This window comes from Pezoporus flaviventris, unplaced genomic scaffold (assembly GCF_033815535.1).
Source record: "Pezoporus flaviventris isolate CSIRO_AGI_PZ_B2104156 unplaced genomic scaffold, CSIRO_AGI_Pfla_v1 ptg000078l, whole genome shotgun sequence".
Taxonomy (NCBI): Eukaryota; Metazoa; Chordata; class Aves; order Psittaciformes; family Psittacidae; genus Pezoporus; species Pezoporus flaviventris.
Window position 1 is genome coordinate 14,516,472 of NW_026892626.1, and position 25,745 is coordinate 14,542,216.

General features: G+C 40.7%; 1 protein-coding gene across 4 annotated transcripts in view; it reads right to left on the reverse strand.

Annotated features, from left to right (window-relative positions):
- MAD1L1 (mitotic arrest deficient 1 like 1) overlaps positions 1-25,745 on the reverse strand; it is a 369,229-nt gene that overhangs the window by 336,591 nt on the left and 6,893 nt on the right. For all 4 annotated transcript variants that reach the window (XR_009746997.1, XM_061474043.1, XM_061474039.1 and 1 more), the window contains exons 6-9: positions 25,179-25,260; positions 24,423-24,553; positions 23,027-23,141; positions 22,049-22,110 (exon numbers count right to left, since the gene is read on the reverse strand). Coding sequence is in view for 3 of the 4 variants with exons in the window: in XM_061474043.1 (XP_061330027.1) it covers positions 22,049-22,110; positions 23,027-23,141; positions 24,423-24,553; positions 25,179-25,260 (390 nt within the window). In the remaining variant the exon portion in view is untranslated. The remainder of the gene's footprint in view (positions 1-22,048; positions 22,111-23,026; positions 23,142-24,422; positions 24,554-25,178; positions 25,261-25,745) is intronic.

A 25,745-nucleotide genomic window follows, 5' to 3' on the forward strand; every position in this document is an offset into this window, starting at 1 on the left:
TGTGTACTATGCTTCCCCTGCAAACCCGCAAACGTCTTCCTTCCCCATGTCTCATCCCTGGCAGTGTTCAAGGCCAGGCTGGACAGGGCTTGGAGCAACCTGGTCTAGTGGAAGGTGTCCCTGCTCATGGAACTAGATGAGCTTTAACATCCCTTCCAAACCAAACTACAGCATGATTCTATGATTCCATGTAACACTGGAGATCATGAACCATGAAAAAAACCCCACACTTAAGTTTGCATAAGCCATGCAAAATCCTGTAAATGAAACACTTCCCAGTACGATTCAAGAGCAGCACGTTATTAAAACTGAATTACATGCTATGTCATTATAAAGATAACATGCAGAACAAAGTGGCTTCTAAACTGCAGGTGGAGATTAAATCCCTGACTTCAGTTCCTGGGTAAGGCACAAGGAGCCAAAAGCCAAATGCTCTTCCTCTGTGCACCAACCCATTCACAGACCACACTTCCTTCTGCAATAACACTGAAGAAACACTTAAAACCAACCAAACCAGGAAAATTTAAGCCTAATTGGGAAATAAGGGAGCAAGGGAAACAAGCAAGCTCCCTCAAGGAGCAAATTAGGCAGCATAGCTTAGCAGCACAGCAAGGCAGGAGAGGGACAAAACTGCTGTTAACCAGAGCATTTTGCCTTCCTTTGAAGTGCAGATAGTTTGAAAAGAAGCAATTTGAGAATGATAGAAGCCTAAAATTGTTAAAATGAAGTGAAAAATTGACTTAATGGGATGCCCATCCAAGTCATTCAGGGCCTTTCAGGCAGCCCTGGTACTCTTTTTTTAAGAGGGGAAATGGTTTACACAGTATTTTATGCCTTCATTTTTTTAATGCACACAGCCGACAGTTCACAGGCATTTGCAGAAAGTTCTGTTGAACTGTCTTGGTTCAGGTTCCATTATCGTTTCGGTATAAACTAGCACAGTTACACACTGAGAATTAGCTGCTGAAGTACCATTAAGCCAAAACTCAGTAAGCAGATGAAGATGTTAAAGTAAAAACTGGAACATTTTTTAATTTATAATTTATTAGAATTAGTAAGCAATTTCTTACTGCTTCTATCAAGTGTTTCAAAATTCACAGCAAAGCAAGAGGTCTGATTGTAGCTGCATATCTGACATTAAACCGTGGAAGTACAAGATAAAAGCAAAACTACACAGAAATCCAGGCACTCGGTCAACACTTTGGAGGACTAAGTTCTTCAGTGCTTCTTTTAAAAGTTAAATTTGCTTGAAACTGCCAAACTAATAACACATTTATGGTACAAAGTTTTTGGAAGCCTGTTGGATTACTACTTCTCTCTATAGTTTTAACTCGGTATGAATACACGATGACACAGATTTGGTTGTCTCAACTAAGTCCTACTAAATTGAAATTGAACATTCCGAGTCATGGCACAGAATTTTAACTGGATCCAGAAACTCATTTACACTTAAGGATATTTAACTGACAAGGACCACATACAGACATCTTTAGTAAAGGGTCTGTTAAGAGAATCAGGCAGAGAAAGGGAGGGCACATCTTTCTCTTCACTCCAAGAAAAATACCTCTTATTTTGCATTTGGTGGGGTTTTTGTTGTATTTTAGTTTGATTTGGTTTTCAAAGGCAGTCTCCTAAAAGTATAAAAGCCAGATTTTGTTCCTTACTTGTATTATGTACAAGAAACACAAGAAGATTTTTAAGTTCTCCATTCCAAGAAGGACATTAAATTCTTCCTTAAAAGCAGAAAATCTTTTTCCTAGGCAGGAAAACAACAGCATCTGAAGAACAAACACAGCCTGATAACATGACAACAACAGAAGACTTCTGGAAAGGCATTTTAGTTGTTTTAAATATTTCTGTGTGATTAGAAAGGCTCTGGGATGTCTGTAATAGTCTCTTCCTGTGCCTTTGAAGTGAGTCTCCCAAACACCCTTTTTGTGTATTTGAGCTCCGCTTTAACTCCTCTATCTCTGGTTTACAGGACTCCCACTTATTTCGCATACTTCACCAGCAAGTCCAAAAGCAGCTCAGTTCCAGTGACAACGTGCCCTTCAAGAAAGTACAGCAAATAGCACTCATCGCAACAGCACATAGAGACTTCCCAAGATACAGCAACATGGAGTTCTTCAGTTTAATTTGGTCATATTAACTCAAAGTTTGTATCAGAAGATGCATCTTGCTGCGCATCATTTTCCCCTCAAAATATGCATCACCTCCCTGAGAGCAAACCTTAGCTCCCCTTTGCCAGGCTAGAGGAAAACATTGTCACTGAAATCCAGCCTTGGAAGTTCTGAGAATCAAGTCTCACAACAGGACTTCTCTTGCAAGAAAAAGCCCTTCCAACCTCCAGTGCAGGTAGTTACACCTATTTGTTAATGCCTACATGCCTACATCTTCCTTTTCTACTGCTGACTACATTAACTAAACCATATCCTAAGGAACCTGCTACATGCATTGTTCACAAAAATAGATTGCCAACATTTCCTATGCAAATAGGACATATTTAGTGTTTCATAACACTTTAAAAGGTTTTAAAGAGCAATCACTTACCTTTATTCATGCAAAGGAAGTTTTTAAGTGCTGTCAGAAAAGCAAACTTAAGGCATACCTTAGACTGCTTCTCCAATAACGGCATGCTTAGTGTTTTATGTACAGTGAAGGGAGGAAACCTGAAGAGTAAACTGAAAGCAATAAGCAATCTCAGCTTCTGAGGTTCCATTCATTTAGGAGGGAAACCTCATATTTGCGTATATAGAATCAACAAATCCAATTGCTCTCTACCAAAGCAAAAGTCCCCATTAAGCACTTGAAGGAGAACAACAACTTACAAACACTTAAAATGCTTTCTTACAAACAAGTGTCTTGACAATTCTAAAGACAATTGATATGTCTCTTGAAGCAAAATTAGCAATTAATCCAATCAAGACAGAATTTGAAGAAGGGAGGAAAAAAAAAGGAAGAAAACTACCTTAGACTCCAGTCAATAGACTTTTGGGGGTTTGAAAAGAAGAAAGTAATTTTCCTCCCGAATTTAACAATATGGCATCATATGAACTGATCTTTCAAGTTTCATTTCTATTTTAAAGATGTATTTAAGAGCTCAGCAAGACAAAATTATTCTTACTTTTGAAAAACACTAATTACTTGGCTGCCATTTCAACCCGTCAAACTCCTTTCTCACCCCTACCGCTGCTCTAACAGCAAGCATAGGACAAACCACTGGAACTCCATAAGCACATACAATGTGTAGCTGAGTGTATCCTTACAAGTGAAAGGCTTTAATAGACCAAGGAGAGGGAATGCATACATAGTAGTGTCAAACCTGCTGATTTGGAAGGGAAGATTAAAAAAAAGTCAGATTTCTTTCTTTATTTATTTATTTTAATCTTCTCCTAGAAGTCAGGTCACTGCAAACCAAATCCCATGATCTGCAATTTAGAGCTTTCAGAGTTCATTATGAAGCAAAAGTAATTTTCTATCGTTTGATGGGAAAAGTTTTAAGAGCACATGGCTGAGCTTGTTACACAGCCTTACCAAAAGGGATCCAGCTCACCCAAGTCATCATTGTAGGCTTCTAGGCTTCTTGTCTCTGGGTGCAGTTCAGTGAAAGCAGGGGAGCAAATCTAATTGCATGTGGCCACTGAAGTGGCAGTCACTGGGGTTGAGTAGTTCATTTTCTGTCACTGAAGGTCTGAACCAGCTTCCCCCTTTCAACAAGAGGCTGTTAAGGGACTCTGCTGTCTTCTCATTAAAACATATCCTCAAGCTCTCATTGAGCTCACAGTGCTACACTCAACAAGACAGGTAACATCAGGCATATGGAAAAAGCAATGAGCGGGCTCACGGGTGAGATACATGCATGAACTGTCAGTCTGGCTCTCAAATGCTGGCGAGAAGTCAAGCTTCTTATATTGCAAGAGATCCACCAGCATGTCAGCATTTTGGGGTTTGGTGTTGATGAGTAATTGTTTGCTATTTCTCAGAGACTTGGTTTAGTACTGTCAAGACTGGAGTTCATCAAGAGTCAAAACAAACCCATGCCTTAAACAGAAAAAAGATGTTCTACCACAGAGAAAGTATGTAAGGAGCAAGGGAAACAGAATTAACTAGAAAAACAGAGTAAACTATCTTGAGCTCTTACTAATGACAAATACATCCCCACACAAGCTGAATTTGTACTGCTGCTAACCCACAGGAACGGCCTTTAATCGCTCTGCTGTTTACAGCTGACCACATGGTACAGAGCAAAACATCCTCAGCTCTCCATTCAGCTGCTACTCACTGGGGTTTTGGCAAAAAAAAGCCAATGATTTGTAGCATAAATAAGGAATAAGATACAAAAAGTACTGACTCCAAACCTCTTATTTCTGCTTGACATATTCAAAACAACCAAAGCACGCTCTACCATGCCCTGTTCTTAAAAAACCCCCACAACCCATAACTTCTACTCACATGGAAATCACTAACACAGAGACATCATTTTTATAGATAAGCAGGGCTTCTGTCTGATAAAAAGGAAGCTAACACTGTAACCAAGACGATATACTGACAGGATATGTATTTTTGGCTGTTTTACAGATCTCATTAAATTGATAGTCTTGTTCTTTTGAAGCCTGCCTGAGATAAACTTGCAGAACATTAATGTCCCTAAATTACTGTATTGGTTTCAACATCTTTATTGATCACATTGTTTTCCCAGGCTCTTATCAGCTGCAAGCATTAGCCAGCAGTAACACAAAATCCCTAATCTTGAGCAAGAGGAAATACTATTACTGACAGCCTAAAGGTCCTTCTGAGAGTCTAGACCGTATTCTCAGGTACTTTTATATAAAAGTAGATTTAACAGCCCATATATTATTCTTATTTACTTCTGATTACAATCACATACCTCTTCAATCTCACGGCAGGAATGCCCACTTTAACCTGCAACTGTAATCTACAGTAAAGTTATTTTAACTGGGTTTTTAATATCACCCAATAACATCAGTCACAGGTAAATTTATGATGAGAGTTTTAGAAAGAACTGCTTCTGCGTTCAGCTGGAATATCAATATCTTTCAGACAGAAAATTGAAGTTAAGCCTGTTGCTTTAATTAAGAACTATAAAACTCAAGCACAGATTATTTCAAAGCTTTTCACAGCACACGTCTCACCTCTGACAGGAGCAGAAAACTCCTAGTTTCAGTAAATGGGGGAGGTTAAAAACCTTGCTGATGTACAGAACACAGACGGCTGATAAATGATTGTATTTATCAAGAAAATTTATAGTGGAACAAATAAAGTAGAAAATGCCTCAGGGACATACTTGTCTTGTCAGTAGCTGCATATTCCTACAAGTTATTTATATTAAAATGGCACACAGGCATCAGCTACCACTGAGGCTTCATTCGTGGTGGATGCAGTATGTATGTAATACACTCAGGGTAAGACCAGGTTTCACCAGAAACCAGACCAAAGCAAGACTTAAACAGGGGAAGTTCAGGGTAGATATAAAGGAAGAAGTTCTTTACCATGAGGGTGGTGAGGCACTGGAACAGGTTGGCCAAGGAAGTTGTGAATGCTCCATCCCTGGCAGTGTTCAAGGGCAAGCTGGACAGAGCCTTGAGCCACATGGTCTAGTGTGAGGTGTCCGTGCCCATGGCAAGGGGTTGGAACTGGATGATCTGAAGGTTCTTTCCAACCCAAACCATTCTGTGATTCTATGATTAGAATCTGAGGTACAGAGTTTAAGCAATCTGAACAGGAACACCCAAAAATATCTAATTCAACTCTCATGTAAGTAAAATTAAGGCTATATTGATTTAAAGGATGACTGAAGCCATCAGATGCAAGAGCTATACCCTAAATCTTTTGCTTCTTACCTTGTAAAGCACCCAAATGCAAGTATGCAACACTATTTTTGAGTGCTATACTTAATAAGTTAATCCTAAAACATGAGTTTAAATCCTAGGTTTTTGCTTAGTCTAGCCTCTCATTTGGCTATCACAACATTTCCCACCGAGTTCATTTCCCATTCAGAGCCTGTTGCTCAGTTACTGGTTTTAACAAATCCACCAGCACAGGAGCTCAGTATCTCTAACCTCTACTGCCTGTCTCAGGCCTCCCCACTTAATGAAGCACATTTCTCACTCAGCTGTCCACAAGCTGGCAAGCGAGCTTAGCTGCAGGAAAACGAATTACACGCGTCCCCAGACACATGTGAATAAACCAAAGACATTTCAGATTTACAGTGCTGCCTTCAAACTTCCTCTCCCCCAGCTCAGGGAGGATTTAAACAGGACTTCAAAGAAGCCCGAGTTCCAATTAAAACACTGTGACCACCCCAGGGACACAGAAATATTCCTCTGATTAGTGAGATGCGCTCTTTGAACTGTTTAGCTGAAAAAAGCATTCAGAACTTTGCACAAATGCAGTCCTTCTCTCTCAAAGTTTTTCTTTCTTTTTTAAAGTTTCTAAAAATTTACTATTCAAAGTGAAGGACAAATAATATTTCAGACTGAAGGTTTTATGGAAGCCCATTAACACATCAGCTCCAGGCATCTAATAATAAACATGAGACGTGGCATGACTTCAACACTGCAGTCCCAGTACAAACCAGATGACACAAGTCAGAACAGAAGAGCCCAAAACACGATATTGCTGCTGTGGTTGGTGCTGGTGCCTCAGTACCACAGACAGGCAGCTCAAAATCCCAACCTCACCAGCCCTCAGAACCACTCTCCCCCCAGGGCATAGTGCATCAATCTCGTTTCATTTTGAAGTTCTGCTTTCTTCCCTTAACATCCCAATCTCGCAAGCTGCACTTATAAAGCACCTCGCATCACAGAATCATAGAATAGCTAGGGTTGGAAAGCACCTTAAAATCACCCAGTTCCAAACCCCCTGCCATGGGCAGGGACACATCACATTAAACCATGTCACCCAAGGCTCTGTCCAACCTGGCCTTGAACACTACCAGCGATGGAGCATTTACCACTTCTTTGGGCAACCTGTTCCAGTGCCTCACCATCCTCACAGTAGAGAGCTTCTTCCTTACAGTTAACCTGAACTTCCCCAGTTTAGGTTTAAACCCATCACCCCTTGTCCTATCACTACACTGCCTGATGAAGAGTCCCCCTCCATCATCCTTGTAGGCCCTCTTTCAGATATTGGAAGGCTGCTATACCCAAGTCGCTTGACATACCATGACAATAAAACAGTAGCCCTCAGCCTTGGCAATAAGCACAGATTGAAATAATAAGTTCTTCCTTCAGAACACAGAAAAAGAAGAAACTAACCCCTCAGTCTCTCATTCCCAAAACCAGAGTTGGATTATATAGCCCAGAAGTTTGGACATCAAGAACGATGAACATTCAGAACAAAGGCTGGGAAGATAACTGAGTCTTAGAGCATTCCAAAGCAGTCAGAGGTAAGTAGATCTAATAAACTTGCTGAGAAAGCCAAACCCCAATCAACATCATCCACAAACAATGTCAGAAGGAAACAGAAGCAAACTTTGAGACCTGTTCATAGAAAGTGGTACTGCAACAGCGTGATCATATTAAAGATACAAACAGTGGCAGTTCAGCAACTACTGTTCTCCTTCTGCTGTCAAAAACTGGTACAAGCTTGGTGCCTGCATCAGCCACAGGGGTCAGAGCAGCCAACAGTAGTTATGACTTCCCTGTGTCACTGCTACAGGCTCCTGTGACTGGGATTAAGATACGGACTGGATTGGTGTCACAAGCACTTTGACACCACCTTGGATTACTGCTGTCATCATGCTTGGGTCACTTTCAATGCTGGAAGCTGCCAGGGGAGGAACTACTGAAATGAGACAGCAAAGTTCCGGAAGTTTGAAATGTATTCACAGAAGAGAAGGAGCTTCGATTCTCTCCATTAAAACAAACATCCCTGTTTCACACCACTTTTGCATCCTTCCTTGCATGCACATTCATTTTCAAGATCTTATTTCATCACATTGCACAATACAGCATACAGGCCTACCCGCCACCAGTTACTTTTTCTTTGCTGAACAGACAGTACAAAATCAACCAGACAACAATAAATGAATCAAAAACAACCTTCTAGAAGTCTTCACCATGTCTACCCCCACTGGAGATCTCCTTGAAGCTTCCTGATTCTGCTCACTGCTGCTGTGACTGCAGTACAACAGCTCCACGCTTGAGAAAAAGATACATCTGACATTCCAAACTCTTCAGATACCACTTGAGCTTGATTGTGGAGATACTGCCAAGCATTTATAACTTAAGTGTAAATGGCAGTCCTATATAATACTTATTGTATGAATAACTTTGATGCTAAAGAGATCTACTTTGGACAACAGTTTCCGTGAGCAAGCACAAATGAAAGCCACAGCCATTAAATCACAAAATGATTCAAAGTCACTCGTGCAGAGCCACTTCAGTTCCTTTCATCCTAATTCTGAATTCTCAAGTTTTCCTGCTATGCTACCAAGAAAATATTTTATTTACTTCAACCATTCTGTTGAATAACCTGAGCCTTTGCCAGCTAAAAGTCTTCTCCAAACTCAGCTCAAGTCTCCTTCCTCTGCTGATCTGCCGCTTCCCTCATAAAACCCTCCACTTCAGAAGCATCTCAAAGAAACAGTGCCACAATAATGCACTTCTTGTAGAACTCAATACCTCCATCCATTGTGTTCCATACTTAACCTCTGCAAATACAGGATTAAAGCAAAATCACAAAGGCATATGGAAAACAAATCCCCCTGCTCAGAGTAACTTTGCAAATGCAGATGCTTAGAGAACATTTGGCACATGCTTAGCATTTACTCTTTGCACAGTCATGCACCAAGATCAGGATTTCTCAACTGTTAAATTTTTCTTCTACCACACTTACAATAATGTCTTTGCAAGGAAAACAAAAATCTGCCCACAGCATATAGGGTTGGAAAGGACCTTGAGGTCACCCAGTTCCAACCCCCTGCCATGGGCAGGGACACCTCACACTAAACCGTGTAACCCAAGGCTCTGTCCAACCTGGCCTTGAACACTGCCAGGGATGGAGCATTCCCAACTTCCCTGGGCAACCCATTCCAGTGCCTCACCACCCTCACAGTAAAGAATTTCTTCCTTATATCCAATCTAAACTTCCCCTGTTTAAGTTTTAACCCATCATCCCTTTTCCTATCACTGCAGTCCCTAATGAAGAGTCCCTCCCCAGCATCCTTATACGCCCCCTTCAGATACTGGAAAGCTGCTATGAGGTCTCCACGCAGCCTTCTCCTCTCCAGGCTGAAGAGCCTCAGGTTTCTCAGCCTGTCTTCATACAAATACGTATGACAGAGAAATGTTCTGAAATTCCTGTACCTAATGCTTATGTGTGCAAAGAGCTTTTTGTAAGCTCCTCTGTTAGATCCCCCTAGTAAGAGGATGACTGAGCAAAACATACAAGCAGTCACATCTTTAAGTGCTGCCTTTCATATCAGGACATCTCCTGAACTATTCAATCAGTGCAAAAAACATATAGAAAGGTTTCGCATGTGAAATCAATACCTCTTTGCACAAGCATCTGGCTGCCCTCTGAAACTGAGCTCAGGCAAGCTACATCCATCCTTTTTTACTTTCAAAACCCTGAGAGAATGGGCACAATTACAATAATGAAAGATTCACATCTATCCTACAAAGAAACTTTCTGCTTCAAACCCAGGGAACTACATAAACAATCACAAATCCCATGTGCACACTCACCACAGCCTGTAAAACTATCCATTTTTTTATCAGGCTTAGAATAAAAGCTCAACCATAGAGCTTCTCAGAAAGGAGAAATGAGACCTGCGTATTGATTCTGTATCAGGGCTACCTCAGAAATGATGGGGAAGAGCATAATAGTTGAAACAAATGCTGCCCCCACATCCTCCCTTCAGAAAACACAAAGCCTTTAAATACACAAAACCAGCTCAACTGTATAGTTACCCTCTGAAAACCCATCAATTATCTAAACTGGGCTGTGTGGCAGAGAGCAATAGAAATGAGACAGGGTCAAACCAGCCCTGGAATTAATTTGGGAGGAGAAGAGGATTTATTTCAAGAGGGAGGGATTTTATTCTCTCTTTCTCTTCTCCTACTTCACTTGCCAGCAATCGTCATGGCCCAAAGAGACAGCAGAAGAAAATTTCATTAATAAATTTATTTCAACTTTCTTTTCAATGATGCTCAAAATGTATGCAAATCCATTCATTATTAGGTTTAAAAATTCCATTTCATGGGATAATCAGACTTCAAAAAACTCAATTTTAGTTTTAATCAGATTTTAACAAGGATATTAAGTCCATTTCGTTCAGAAGAGGGGAGAAACAGGGAATTTAATGCCAAATGTATTCAAGCTTAGCCCTGGGAGATAATTAAATAAAATTAATTTGGCAAGGGCTGTCTGTCAATGGAAAGACTCCAGACAGCAGAGCATAGCTCTGAAAGAAACAAAAGCAGTTCATTACTGTACAAACAGATACAAAGCTTATTGTTCACACAGAAGGGAACTGCAGCTCTTCCACAACAGCAAGACAACCTGAGCCCTCAAGCTGCCTCTGACAGACACAGCAGTTTGTGGAGGAGAAGGTAGTTACTTCCTTCTCATTTCAGCTGAGTCCTTTAAAGTCCCCTAGCACAGGAAGGGTGAAAAATGCAGGGGACAGCTTACACACAACCAGAACGATTCCAGTGAAGCACAGAAAAGGACAAGAACTAACCTAGTGAGAGACAGCTCCTTAAACCTATGAAAACCCACATGCAATTTGAGGCTGCTGGCAAGATTCCCAACAGATACAATTCCATCAAATTGCATGCAGTGATTTAGCTCCACCATAGATCATAGAATCACAGAATAGTTTGGGTCGGAAGGGACCTTAAAGCTCATCCAGTTCCAACCCCCTGCCATGGGCAGGGACACCTTCCACTAGAGCAGGTTGCTCCAAGCCCTGTCCAACACTGCCAGGGATGGGACAGCCACAGCTTCTCTGGGCATCTGAATCCCAAAGTAATACCAAAGAATCTTGTTCTCCCTCACAAATCCATGGACTGATATGAATGCTAAAACCTTGGGAACTACCCTTCTGACGTTTCAATGCTTAAGGGCCAAATATTTATTCTGTAACCCTTACAATCTTAGACACAAAGTGCAGCTCTTTTAACACTGTGTACTACCAGATCAGTCTGACACTTATCTACTAACATCATACAGTACTAGAGATTGTCCATGAAAGTGACTTCTGGCAAATACTTAACATTCATCATGGAAACACGAAGCAGAATGGCTGACCCTAAAGCAAAGTTCAGGATTTGCTTTGTATCCTCCAGATTCTTCCCCAACATGGTACTCTTTAAAGATTTGGCTGGACAGGACGCTGAGACATCTTGTCTAGACCATGCTTTTGCCATGAAAGATTGGATCAGCTGATCCTTGAGCTCCTTTCCAACCTGACATTCCGTGAAACTCTACTGATCTAGACACACCATCATGGAAAACAAGTGTACAGGATTCAAGAAACAGACAAACATTTTAGAAAGAAGCTGTTCTCAATATGTAACTACAGTCAGAAAACTGACACTGAGAAACAGCACATTTCAGCAGTTCTCATAAGCCGTAAATGGGAGCACATGCATTTTCCAATATCTTTGTCCACCCAACTGGAAAGAAAAATTCAGAGCACTTTTCACTCTTCCTCTCTACCACCCTTCCAAATAGATCAGTTATTAAGAAGTGCCAATTGCATTTCCCTTGCCAGCTATTTGAGATAGGTGAGCCAATAGGTGTTGTGTGACCTTGACAAGTGGCCAGCTATCTAGAAGGCAGATGATGTCTTTGCCAAAGTCACACTGGAAACCATCAGGCCTAAATGAAAGGCCTGTCACAAAACAGGCTTGATGCCACCAACCTTGGCTGCTATATTTGCAGAAACCCACCTGAAGCCACAAAGCTTTGGCCCTAGGAATACAAAGAAGATGCAGAAATTTTATGTGTAAATGTACTTACAAAGCTGACTAAAAGATAAATTCATAACCAGGTTAAAGTATCATCTTCTGAAGTAAATCAATAGCAGAGCTGTGAGGTTATCAAGGAAAATTGTCTAAATAAACTGACGAAGAGCTGACTCCTCTAACTGAGCATACTGATACTCAACACATTCCAAGTTAAAGCCAGATATTCTATTTCTGTCCTCCTTAGAAAAGTCAACAGGAGGGTGGTGAGGCCCTGGAACAGGTTGCCCAGACAAGTGGTGAATGCTCCATCCCTGGCAGTGTTCAAGGCCAGGCTGGACAGAGCCTTGGGTTTCAAGGTCTAGTGTGAGATGCCTGTCCACACAGCAGGGGGTTGGAACTGAATGATCTTAAGGTCTTTCCCAACCCTAAATATTCTGTGATTCTATGAGTTCAAGCCCTCACTAAACAGCATTATGTGTACCACAGAAAGAGATGATTTGGGTCATTAGAACAGAAAAGAAGTTAACTTGGTCAGCAAGGCGCAACTCAGAAAAATCCAGAATTTCCTACTTCTTCCTACCCAAAAAACTGCCTTCCTTTCACTACACTGTTCATATCAGTGCATCTCTGGAAGAGAGTTTAAACAAGTAATGAGAACTCAAAAGCAATTCCAACAAGAACAATGCATGAAAGAACATAGTTCTTGCAATAGTTGCCAACTGCTTCCCAGAAAGAGGCATAGCAATTGTTAAACTTCACTGACAAAAGAGTTGAGAATAGAGAATCTGTAAGGACTGACTCAAAGTGGTACTAGAGGGGAAAGAAGAGATGCTTGAAATCAAGTAAATACCTTTCTAGAAAAGCCAAAAGTATTGCTGTTGAAAGGTCAGGCTCTCTGTCAGATCTCATTTCCGTTCATAGCAAGAGGCAGTAAAACTTGAAAGCTGCTTCAGTGTGCAGAGGTTTCTAACACACTATTCCAAAACGTATCATCCTCTTACAAAATGCCATTGTGCAACAGACATGACTTCATTAGAACAAACATTTCACTGCCAGGTAATGATCAAAATAGGTGCAGAACACATCTTAGTGCGTCAGCAGCCACTAGAGAGAAAAGAAAAACACTAAAAGTGCCCAAACACACAAACACAATAATCACCACACAAGAAAAAGCCTTGCCAAGGCACTCCCTGCATTTTGCATCAGCGGCAAGGAAGGAAAGAAGGTTCTGTACACCTCCAGCTCTTAACTGCCTTGGCTACAAGAAATAGTTGGGCACGTTTTATCTTCTATCTTGCTGAAAAGGCCTGGCTCCACCTTCCACAAGCTATTCTAACCCCACAGAAAGCTCCATTTGAAAACAGGATCCCTGAGCTATTCGTATCAGCATTGGAAATAAACTCTTCTCCATCTCCTGCCAGCCGTTGCTAAAGGAGGCCAGTCCTTCCACTCACCACTGGCTCAGGAGGCTCTTGGGCTCCTACCAGCAACCCTTTTCTGCACTCACCCACTATCTTCCTTCACAGTATGACCAGAACTCCAAGAAGCATCCCCCAGGCCATCTAAAGAGACACTTGAAGACTTCCACCTTCCTGGAAGTTTTCTTCTGGTGCATCCTATGCATGTGAATTAACAGGCATCCTGTTGTAAACAAGTACAGAGCCCTTCTTCTAGTCCTCTCCACTGCACATACTGCATTTTACAAAAGAAGTTTGTATTCCGCTCCCAATTCCATGGAGCCTTATACTTTGTTTCACTGAATTTTGGGGCACTCAGATCTGACATCCAGCTTTTGGGTAATTACAAATCTTCTGAACCTGGCATCACTAGCCAAGTTTTATCAGCACACACCAAATTTTTGCACCAAAACCATTAACGGAAATACTAAATAAAGTAGATCCTAAGGCTAATCTTTGAGGAATTCTACTTACCCTTCAACAATATTAAATCTATCCCTGCCTAAATAATTCCGTATACACCCTATAATAATTCTTTTAATTTTCATCTTCTCCTGCATGGTTTAGACTTTCCCAAGTGCCTCTCTTGAGCAAGTATTTCAGTGAAGTTCAAATAAATAAGATCTATTGTGTTTTATTTGATAGAGTTAATCAAGTTTCCAGACAAAAAAAACCTTAGTCTGGCACAATCCACCTCGGTACTCCTTGATCCACCGAAGGAGGTAGATTCCTTGCACGTCTAAGGGAGAGGGAAGGCACAGCATGTCAAAAGAAAATTTAGAACTGAAACACTGACAGATGCTGAAATGGAAATGCAAAGGTGAAATTAAAAATGAACTAGAGATTACAGTGATATTGGGTTTGTGCAAATGGCCAAATGAGAGGCTGAATAAGAATCAAGGATGAGCTTTTTGAGTTCTCTGACAGCAGCAAACCATCCCCTTGCTCATTAGTCTCTGCTATTTAAATGATAATTTCACTTTAAGGCAAACAGGACTGCTTAATGCAGGAAAAGTGGCTCTTTATAAAAGCCTCTGTATTTCTGAAAGCTTCTCCTTCACAGCAGAGTGAGCACCTAAGTTCAAGCCATTTACATATAACATGGGTCACTACATGCTGGAAGAAAGCAAGCTACTTTCAGCCAATTGTTTTTCAACAGCATTCAAACACTGATTTAGAAGCATCTGACTGGTGGGTCCCCTGTAGCAAACAAATCGGAAGATACCACCAGCACACATTTCTAAACTCACTTTTGCTCCTACTGGAAAAAGCACCTTAAACTTATTGATTTGGGAAGTGACTCTATTCAAGTTGGGACAACGTTCTATATTCTGATAAAAACAATGAAAATGGAAGTGAGATGGAAAAAGAAGTGATATTTTCCAGTTCAAAGGGTCTACTGGCATCTTCCAAAGTAAAGTTCTTACTCCCCTGGTAAGAACCATCCATCTTTTCTTTGATATCATTATTCTCCACACAGTTCCTGTAGGCAAACTACCAAAGTTCCTCAAATTATGCAACAAAGATGGGTAACGTGCTAAGTTCTTGTTCAATAGTTTTCTCTGCCTCCAGAATACCAGATCTGTGATCCTGGAAAGACAGTTTCTTTAACTAGTCCCAGAGCTTTGAAATGCAAAGCAAGGACAGACATCTTTTTGATGTGAGCTTGCTTACTTCTGTCTCTGATTATACATTACAGCCTTGGTCTGCCTGGATATCAGGTGTTCATCCATTATGTTTTACACTTTTCCTTATCTTTCCTTTAGTCTCAAAGACTTATTACTCTGATATATTCAAATGGAAACAAAAGCACTAATGGCAAAGAGAAAGAACAGTAATATTTTTGAACATCAGAGATAAGTACAGCTTTTGGGGAGAAAATTAATATCGGATAGGAAAATCTGGCAGGAAGCTTTGTCCAGCACTTCAGTGAAGTACTGACAGGAACAGACCTACAGTATTATAGAAGATCTATACAAAGACATGCAGATTGTCACGACATTAGCATTAAGTGGATCAACAGCATAAGAATGGGAGAAGCCTAAACTCTGGCTGAAGCACAGATTTGACATCAAACATCACATTTAAATACTTCACTCCTTTACAAAACCCAGACATGGCCTGAAGTCTCCTAAAACTGCATTCTGACTCCTCTGAACAAACTGCAGCTTCACATATTGAGATGACAAAGGAACATTTTCTCTCCACCACGCACAAAAAGCATTGTCACAGAAAGCTGAAACCTAAGGCACTGCAGAAATTGAAGAATAATGTATATTTTAAACATAACAAGAGAACAAAGCACAGAAGAGCTTAGAGCAATACTCCAGCATATGCTGTATGTCACATTCAATAGGTGACAGCTGCCTCCAAGACTTCTCCATGTAAATTATTGTAAGACATTGTGATTTGTTTTCTCTTGAAACCCCCACCTCACTCTCTAAAGACAAAGATCCCCTCTGGAACAATTCAGGCACATCTCCCTCAAGATTTTAAATGCTTCAAAAGCAATGCTTTAATCTTTTATACGTATACTGAATACATAACCTTTATATATAAATGATCCTCATACTCCATTTTCATCCTGGCTGCTCATTGCCACTTCCCTCTGCCCTGCTCTGGAACAACACAGGCATTCCTGCACCCACACAGTAAGCTGATGAGGGAAGCAATCCACCTGAAAGCTGGTTTCCATTCTAGATTACTTCTTGCTCTGCAGGACCTCTTCCAGCTGCAGTGCTCACAGACCCATAAGGTACCACATAAGAACAGAACATCTGCACACATAGTCAAGTCAGAAGCCAAAGTACATTTAACCTCTTTGGAGAGTGAATTCTTTAACATTTATCAAACCTTCAACGGAAAGCAATTTTTATGACAAAATTAAGCTCTTAAAAGTAACTGTAAAATGCAGTACTGTGTCTATTCAGGACATCAGAAGACACTGTCCCATGAGGTAAGCTGAGACCTCACAACTATAAAAGCTTCCCCTAAGCAGCACAGCTTCTCCTTTTGTTTTGGTTTTCACTGTTTGTTTGTGGGGAGCTTTAATTAGTGTTTCCCGTTACACAGTGTTTATCTTCGGTTTTGGTGCCTTGGGAATTCCCACTGTGAGGAGACAGCTTGTTTTGCACTGGGATCTCCTAAGCAGCAGTCATGCAATTCTCAATGTGTTCACAGATCATAAATCACAATTATTTACTTAAAACTTAGATGTACAAAATGAAGTTTCAAGATCCTCATATTATGCTACTGATGATTTTCTTTTCCAATTAGAGACTTAGCTCTAAAGTAGGGGGCACCATTAGTCAACCCAGAGAAATCCGTTCCCCTTATCCCCCCACCCCCAGACATGGAAATTAGCACTTCAGCTCAGTGGTGCAGTTACCGACAGCAGCCAGCAAGCACTTTTCATTAGATCCATTTCTTGCTTGGTGACAAAAGACCAGAGGGATACAATAGGCTACTCCAATAACAATACCTGCTCAACTATGGAGCAATCATGCCAGAATTATGGCACTACTGGAACTAGCAACAGTAACCCCCAAACCTTATCTTGCTTGGTTACAGTTAATGAAGTATCCAGAAACAGATAGAAGCAACTCACATCATTTCAACATGCACTGCTTTGGGTATCTGTCAACAGATTTTTGAGGTTTTTTAAACCAGTAACCACTTATTCATAATGGACATTCAGAGGAAGGTAAATTACCACCTTGTGAGAAAGGAGAAGATTATGAGCTTCATTCACTACTGCAAAGACATTCAATGCCTGGTATGGAAGAGAGCACAGAGTAGCTAAGCATAGTTAATCAAGATTCAAAAAGCGAAGTAGAGAACTCCAATATTCTCCCTTCTCTCCTATTCACTGGGGAAAAAAGAGCACTAATCTACCACTAAATGCAGAATCAAGAAATGATTCCCTTTTCCCTCCCTCTCTCCTCCCTTCCCCCAGCTCCAAAAGCAGAATGTGCATAGGAGGACTTCCCGTACTGAGTGTAGCACCTGTGTAATTACAAATTACAACTATGCTATCCACTGTACTAAACAGAGATACTTCCCACTTAATTAAACCCTTTCTTGGGGAGGAAATGCATGCACATTCACACTATCTCCTCTTCTTATCTGGTCTCAGACACTGCAGGAAGTTAGGCCCCAAGATTTGTCAGCCAGCCAGCCCACAGATGTTTCCACAAGCAACCCAGGTCAGCACTAACAGGTTCATCCTTTGGCTCTAAGGGACAGGTCAGCAGATGAGTGGCTGCTGCCTGCATCTGGCAGGCTCCACTGAGTGAAAATGGTCCTTAAGCACTGGCCTGAATTCCTGTTAAATATGCACTTCTCTTTCCAGACCCAGGCAGCAAATACACAAACAGCTAGAGCAGCTTAATGTACTATCATCAGTGAAGCCAACTGAATCTACCCTTGCAAACTGAAGGATGACTATAGGTACTCTCCAAACTCATGCTTCATTAAACCAAGAGTTCCTCCAGGTCAGCCTTACACCAAGGCACCAAGATCTCCCTTCCAATATAAATAACTGCAACTAGACGTGACTCAAGAATGTCCAAGACCACCTCTGGAGCCCCTGAGCAACACAGCGTTGTTCAAGCACACTGCTTTTCTTTCTGATATGTTAGGCTTGCATTTAACTTCCATACTGTATTCCATGGCCCTTCACAAAAAGAGAGCTGATCTCTCTAATGCTTCCTTGTGATGGGCATGGAAAACAGGAATACGATTCTGAAGATATGAACAAAATCTTTTGCTTTATCTTCCATAAATATGTGTAACCTTTCAGCAAAACTCCAGTCTTTTAAGACTTGAAATATTCTGCCAATTACGCAGGAATACAAAGACAAATTCAGCATTAAACCTTGTCAGCTACTATCAGTGACTATCAATATCTTCAGTGTCCAACTTACTATCTCATCTTTAAAACATACCAGATACATCCTGGAGTGCAGAATGATGCAAAATGACGTGTACCTGTTTATGGATAGCAAAGTCACCTGTCTAATTTATTAGAGGACAAAGGCAATACCAGTCAAAACAAGAAGCAGCACCAAAAAAAGCTTATTTAGACGTAAAGCTCACAGAATAAGAAACCTCCTTTTTTGGGTATCTTCTATATGCTGCAGAAGGGAAAGTCAAACAGTAACAGTGCTGCTCTGGAGGATGCAATTTTAAGGTTTGGGGTGGGTGGAGAAGAGCCAGGCTTTGAAGAACTCTTACTAAACAAGGCTAAGTGTGTGGTGTAAATATGAAGTTTACAGAGGTGGTCTGAAAAACACTCTACTCTGTATGCCATTAGAGAAATGTGCACAAATCTTTTTCACACCAAGTTACTACCCAACGTACTGGACAAGGAGACAGCGATTGCATATATGCAGCATTGATAGCAACATTCCTTACACTCACTGACCCTTCCTGAGAGCCCAGCTGATGATTTTACATCAGGCCAAGCCTGCCAGACTGGAGCGGAAATCCAGTTTTCTCCAGCAGCAGGAGAAAGGACACCACCTCATCGATGATTTTACGTGCCATCATCCACATAAAGCACCTGCCTCCTCTCACACACAGCCTTCCCCAGGGATTTTTTGGTTAAAATACATGTTGTTTAATGACACTTAATAAACTACCTGGGAAATACCTCCAAGCTAATAGTAGAACTCTAAAAAAAACAACCACGCCTGTCATGTTCTTCAGTGAAGATGGTCAACAACTCTATTACACAAATACTAGACCTTGAAGAAATACAAACTACATCAGCACATTCCAGAGGAACAAGAGTATAAGCTTATTTTCCCAATGCAACTCTTTCTTAATAACAAAGTCCTACAATACCCATACATGAATGTCCTCCTCCAGGGGAGTCAACCCCAAAACAAGGAAGACTTTCTACTTGCAAAGCAAGAATTTCAAAATTCAGCATTTTTTTTTTCTCCTTTTACAGTTGAAACCAAATCCTACAGCAGGAATATGAAGTCAGAGCAACACAGGACAAATGTATGAAAACCGCTGGCAGCGTAACAGTAACTCACAAAAAAAGACCTACAAGACAAAAATCCCATCCACTATAAGAGACAGCGAACTATAGCAGGGAAGTAGGCAGTAAGAAGATCAAGATCCTAAAAGGACTTATAATTGACCACAAAAAAAAGATTAGGACATGCATAATGTGCATACACAAACCAAACATAACTACAATGTGTATTAATTTATCGTCTGGGTATTGTGGAGCTTACGAGGATATTATAACAACTGTATAAGGCAGGTATAATTCTAAAGGCAAAGTCTGGACAGAAGCTTGCACAGCAGAACACAACACACCAACATGCTCTAGAGCTAAAGCTGTCTTTGCTGCTATAGTTTATGAGCACAAGAAGAAAACCCAGGAGCTTACAAGTGGAATCCAGAACCAGAAAAACCTAAGATTAGCCTTTGAGTAAACTGTTAATGAACTTGTTTCCGCCTACAAAAAGGGAAGCATTATAAACACTTTGCTCTTTTATTGTTATCAAAAAGAGACCAGTACTAAAGCCAGTAGGATTACCACTACACTCCTAAAAGCTGCACCTCCTTTCCAAGTATTATCATACAAACTTACGCTCCGACGTCTGATCATAAGCCAATCTGACAAAAAGCCTGCTGGGACCAGGCAATCAGTGAACAGAAACCACTGAGAGCAGACACAGAGCAAGCCCTGTGGAAGTGCTGGAGGAAATTAAAAACCATCCTCTCCTAAAACACCACACGCTGTACATGCTTAACTTAACATTCTCTGTATCAATAAAGAGTATGATTAAGATGCATTTCCCTTCTTCCTTGCTCATCGAGTTATTAACAAACAGCATATTGCTCTGCATCTTTGGGACAACTATCCAACTTGCTCCTGTTTTCTTCTACTATGAGATGGGCAACTAACTCTTCTCTTGATAATTTTAAGGGTCTTTTCCAACCTAGCTGATTCTATGCTTCGCCAACAGTATACTCCAGGAACTTAACTAGGACAATGATCTCTCATCATCTTCATCAATCCTGACTGAGAAGCAATGTAATTCATGATGTAAGAAATCTAAGCAACAACAAGAAAGAGGGGGGAAAAAAAAGAGGGAGAAGGAAATCATCCAGCTCCACTTGCTACAATTTCATGCAAAAGATGGTTCTTCTCAGGAGCAATTCTCTCCTCTGTAAGAGAAGACGCCATTAATAGCACTAAACAATATGGCCCAATCAAAGCCTAGCACTTTCCAGTGAATATTCTGATTTTAAATGAAGGAGTTATTAGACTTCCACAGGCAGAATCACTTGGTTCCATTTCTCTCCCAGTGTGAAATTACCTCATTAAACCTTTAACAGCTTGAGGTAAGTAAAAAGCTTTTACTCTGCTGTCTGATAGCACACGTTTTGTGTAAAGGATTCATACTATTTCTGGCCTTTCCTTGCCATAGGAGAGGCAGCACAATTCTAACTCCATCTAAATGTATGTATCCTCAGTAGAGGCAGGAGAGGATCTCAGTCATAATAGCGTGCCGCCACAGAAAGATTCATTGTCCTCATTAAACAGAAAACAGTGAGAAAACTAAGGGAGCTTTCCCAAGTTAAACACAAGTATTTTCTACATGAAGCAATAATGTGCCCAAACTATAGGTGCATATTCAAATGCTCCTGCTTCCAAACAATCCCAACAGTCTGCAAATATAACTCTGGTTTTGGACACATGTAATGAATGGAATAATGAAACAACTAGTAAAGTTAGGTTCTGCGGTTCATGTTGCAGCTCAGGCCTTGATCCAGTATGAAAGGTGATCTGTACTAGAATGCTGCTATCAACACAGTTATTTACAAAGAAGCAGCTCTGCTAGTGTAACAAGAATGTAAGCATTTAGAGAAGATAAAGCAGTGTTGAAGCACGACACATGAAGGCATGGTTACACAGAAAACCTCCTGCAGTGGAAGAAAATGATCAGAAAATGCACCATTTCCAGCCCCTCCCTATACCACATACATACCAGAGATCTTAAAAAATCTGGTTCAGTGCTCCACATGTCAGAAAGCTGTTAAGTAACAGTACCCAAACTGACAAGCTTCTGTTACAAAACATCATTGGAGGGGTGAAGAGTTTTCCCCCTTTTATAAGAAGCTGAGTTTATTCCATTTCTCATTAGTCAAAACAAAACAGTTCTTCAGCTGCTTTAGGGAAGAAAAGTCACCACAACATGATCTGGCAGTTTATTTTGACATCCAGATTTCAAAGAAATCATATTTACAGCAATTTGTCACAAGGATCTTGTCAACACAGATTCTTTTCTCTGAACACATCCCAATATTCTTAAGAGTTCGCTTACTAAACTAGCAGAGTCTCTAACTAAACATGAATGCTTATACACAAGGAGTTCAGAGAACTCAAAACTGAGCCTTAGAGACATTGTCAGGCTGACTTGGTGAAAAACAATTGCTAGCTCCCAAAGGTACTCTATAACAGTGTGTATCCTATGATTTTTCTTATATATAATAAAGTACTGGAAAAATCTCCACATGAAGAAGAGTTAGCAAGAAACATGACCAGCACACTGCAAGGATCAGATGATTCAGAGGAAAGGAAAACCATCTGAAACTGTACTTCTCTGCAGAGCTGTGAGCACATACCTGATGTTCAAGCCGGTGCTTTGGTCCACTCTCTCCCAGCTTTTTAATTTTCCCACAAGTTTCTGAAGTAGAGATCAAAAGAAGAGTTAGAGACACAGAAAAATGTTCTAACAGCTCATTTTCCACAGTTTTCCCATAATCCTCCATTCAAAGTCAATGTCTTTTCCTCCTGTGGATTTCATTATCTTCTTATCTTGTCATTCCCATTCCTCACAAACATTTTCCCTGTCACCACAGCTCTATGACACACAGAATCTATGTTACACGTCAAATAACCCTGTGAGTTACCATCGGTGTACTAGACTTTGGTAGACTCCTGGCAGTGGAGAAGTAAACAAGCTGTATTCTCAACACCGATCCTGTAGTAGCTGAAGTGCCTACTTCTCCTCCTCCAGTTTCTCCTCTAGCTTTTTACTTTTAGTCTACGCCAAATTGTATAATCTAAACCTGATCAGACACCAGTATAGTTATGCAGATCAACAGGTTCACAGTAAGGTTAATCTCTTGACAGCTTGCTGTCTGACTGATACAGGGTGGGATGGAAGCAAAGGCATTTTATTCATCTGAGACCACACTCCGGCCCTGCAGGCACTGGCAGTAATCTAAGTGCCTAGCAAGGTTCTTACCACACATCTTTTCAGCAACACCGTATCTGAGCAGAGTTTAACACCAAAAATGACACTTCTAGCAGAAGAGAGGCAAGAAACAAACAGCAAGGCCAAAAAAGACACTATCGAGGAGATAGTTCTTTACATGAAATCTCCAGCTGAACAGCAGATTAACCTTTTGCATTTGTCACCTTTATTGCCATAGGTCCTCTCATGCTGACATTCAAGTCTGGGAATGCCTGGTTGGAACACATTAATTAAAACAAGTATCTCATCTCAAGTAAAAAATACAGGAAGAGCCTAAAAGACAGGACAGGCAACAAAGGAAACCTCTATCCTGCTCACCCACCAAACATTCCCAGCTCCTCACCTCATTTTCCAATTCAACAGTCGCGAGCTGCGCTTGGACTTTCTCATAGCGTTCCAGTTTTCTCTGGAGACCTTCTACCTCCTCTTTGAGCAACCCATTGTTTTCTTTCATTTCCCTGTGGTGAAAAAGAGAAACGACAATTAAAGAGCCAAGCAACTCAACTCACCCACACGAACTTCTGGATACACCTGGAATGACACTGAACAGACTTCATGGCATTCAACTGACTCGCTTCTATAACCCTCACTGCAAAGCCACTGCTACATCAGAAATTCAGCGCTATTAAACTGGGCTTTTTCCTACTCTTAAGTGCCACCCTCATTACGTCCAAAGAACCTGAAGTTTCGTATCTGCTTCACTGATTGGCTAAACAGCGTGAAGGGTAGCAAAAGACTCCCTACTCCAATCTTCAGGCAGGCTGAACACAAGCTGTAACACAGCAAGTGGCAGACACTGGGGCTTTCTGAGTGCTCTGTGATGGCTGAGTATGTTTGACACTGCTTAAGGTGTGCAAGGGTGAGAAGATAAAACTGTTTGTAAAAAATGACCTTTAATTTGTTGATAGCACGTTTCTGTGCACAAAACACCCAAGCATGAGAAAAGATTCCAAGATAACTAATTTAAAATTATAATGAAACAAGAACAGAAACAAAGCCAAGAGATTTAATTTTAGGATAAGAAAATGCTGGTAAGGTCAGGCATGTAACTCAAGGGTTTTTATTTAAGATACACCAAAAGATGGGAATTAAGTTTACTTTAACAAAAGAAAATAAAAATCTCCAAGGCAACTTATTTCATAGTTCACAGGAATTTAATATTTCAAATTAATTGCCACTTCAGAGACCCAGGTCTATATCAGAATGCTTTAGACACTTAAACTTTCCAAACATGATGCTGGAACACCAAGCCTCTAAAGCAGTGGCAACAATAACTAAGCAAAAAGAGTTATTAAAGTGATCACTCTATGCTCTACAGGGATTCCTTTCCCAAAGCTGTACAGAGCTCATCGCTATCTTTAAACACTGAATTTTGTTCTAACAAACAGATGACAGAATATATCTAACAAACATTCAGAACAATCAATACACATTCTGTGAGGCTCTCACTGTGTTTAGGGAGATCACCCAGATCCTGTCAAATCCTCTGGTAGCCATCACAACCTGCTCAATTCAGACCCAGTAGTTATGTGTAACATTTAAGCTTCCTTCTAAAGTTTCCCATATGGAAGCCCAACAAAGGGATTTGAAAGTACATATAGTGCAAATGTAGCAGGTACAGAATCATAGAATAGTTAGGGTTGGAAAGGACCTTAAGATCATCTAGTTCCAACCCCCCTGCCATGGGCAGCGACACCTCACACAAGCTAACCCTCCCAACAATTGAACCCTTCTTTCACCTGAAGTAGGCATTTTCCTCCTTGAGTTGGCGCAATTCCCGCTCCATTTTTGGCAGACGAGCCAGTTCTGTCTTCATGTTCTTGACAATTAAAGCATCATGTTCCTGCTGGGAGAGCTTCTGTTCCAGATCCTAGAAAATACGGGATGGCAAGAGGACAGCAACGATTAACTTGGAACTCATAAGAGCTATTCCTCCATTGTAATTTTTAAACTCGAATCAATGACTTGCATGACATTGGAAGGGAAGTCAGTGGGTCATCTGGCCCAATCCATCACTCAAAGCAGGGATAACTCTCGTTCCACTTGTAACACCTGGGCTGGCCTCTTCCCTACACCTATGTACCTTAAGTTCCTAACAAAACAAGATCTCCACTAATCATTAAGAAGGACCCACTTCTAGTGAACATTTTGCAGGGCAATCTTGTGCTCTGCCACAAGATCAAACAGTGTTCCTGTCAAGCACTGCAGAAGGATATAAATCACCTTTCTATTGAGAAAGCATAGGTAGATGCTTTTTCTCAATCAATTGATACAACAAAGATGAAGTGTTTCATGTTACAGTTAATCACAAGTAGTCTGGACCACCTAAATCAATTTAGCCAAATTCAGCTCTTGCTGGCCACCTGATCAGATTCTTACATGACAAACTAACGTCTTATTTCTGCAATAGTATTTATGTTTAGAAAAACACTGTTCTGTTCTTCCATGGGAGAGATTAACAACTAAACCTTTATATAGCCCACAGAATTTCTTACCTTAATCTTCTGTTCATATTCTGCTAGATGGGATTGGTTTGCTTGCAACATCTGGATTTGCTGACAAGCTTCTTGCCATTTTCTATTAGATGTACATACAAGAGGCACTTAGCACCCAGGAATCACATACCAGAAACCATCTACATGCAGAAGTATCTTTGACAAACATTTTCAAACGCTATTAACGAGGTATACGGTACTGTTACAGCAGATTGACTCTCTCAGAGTTTCATACGCATACCGTCTCCCTCTAATTTAGACAGAAAAATACTAATTTTAATAAAAACATGCATCTTGAGAAACAATCAAAAATTAAAGCCACCTTAACTTTGAAACCAGCAAATACACACCCACAGTAAATAAAGAGCACCTTTGAAACTGAGGAGTTGAACTTAGTAAACGAGTTAAAAAAAAAACCAACACACTCATATCTTTCAACTACCTCTCAACTAGGAGTTAAGGCTTGGTATTTTTGTTCTGTTCAGCCTATAAAGTTCAGATTAGCCTTTCCCACCCACATGCCTTCTGCTAACTGTCTACCATGAACATGAGACATCACTGAGATTT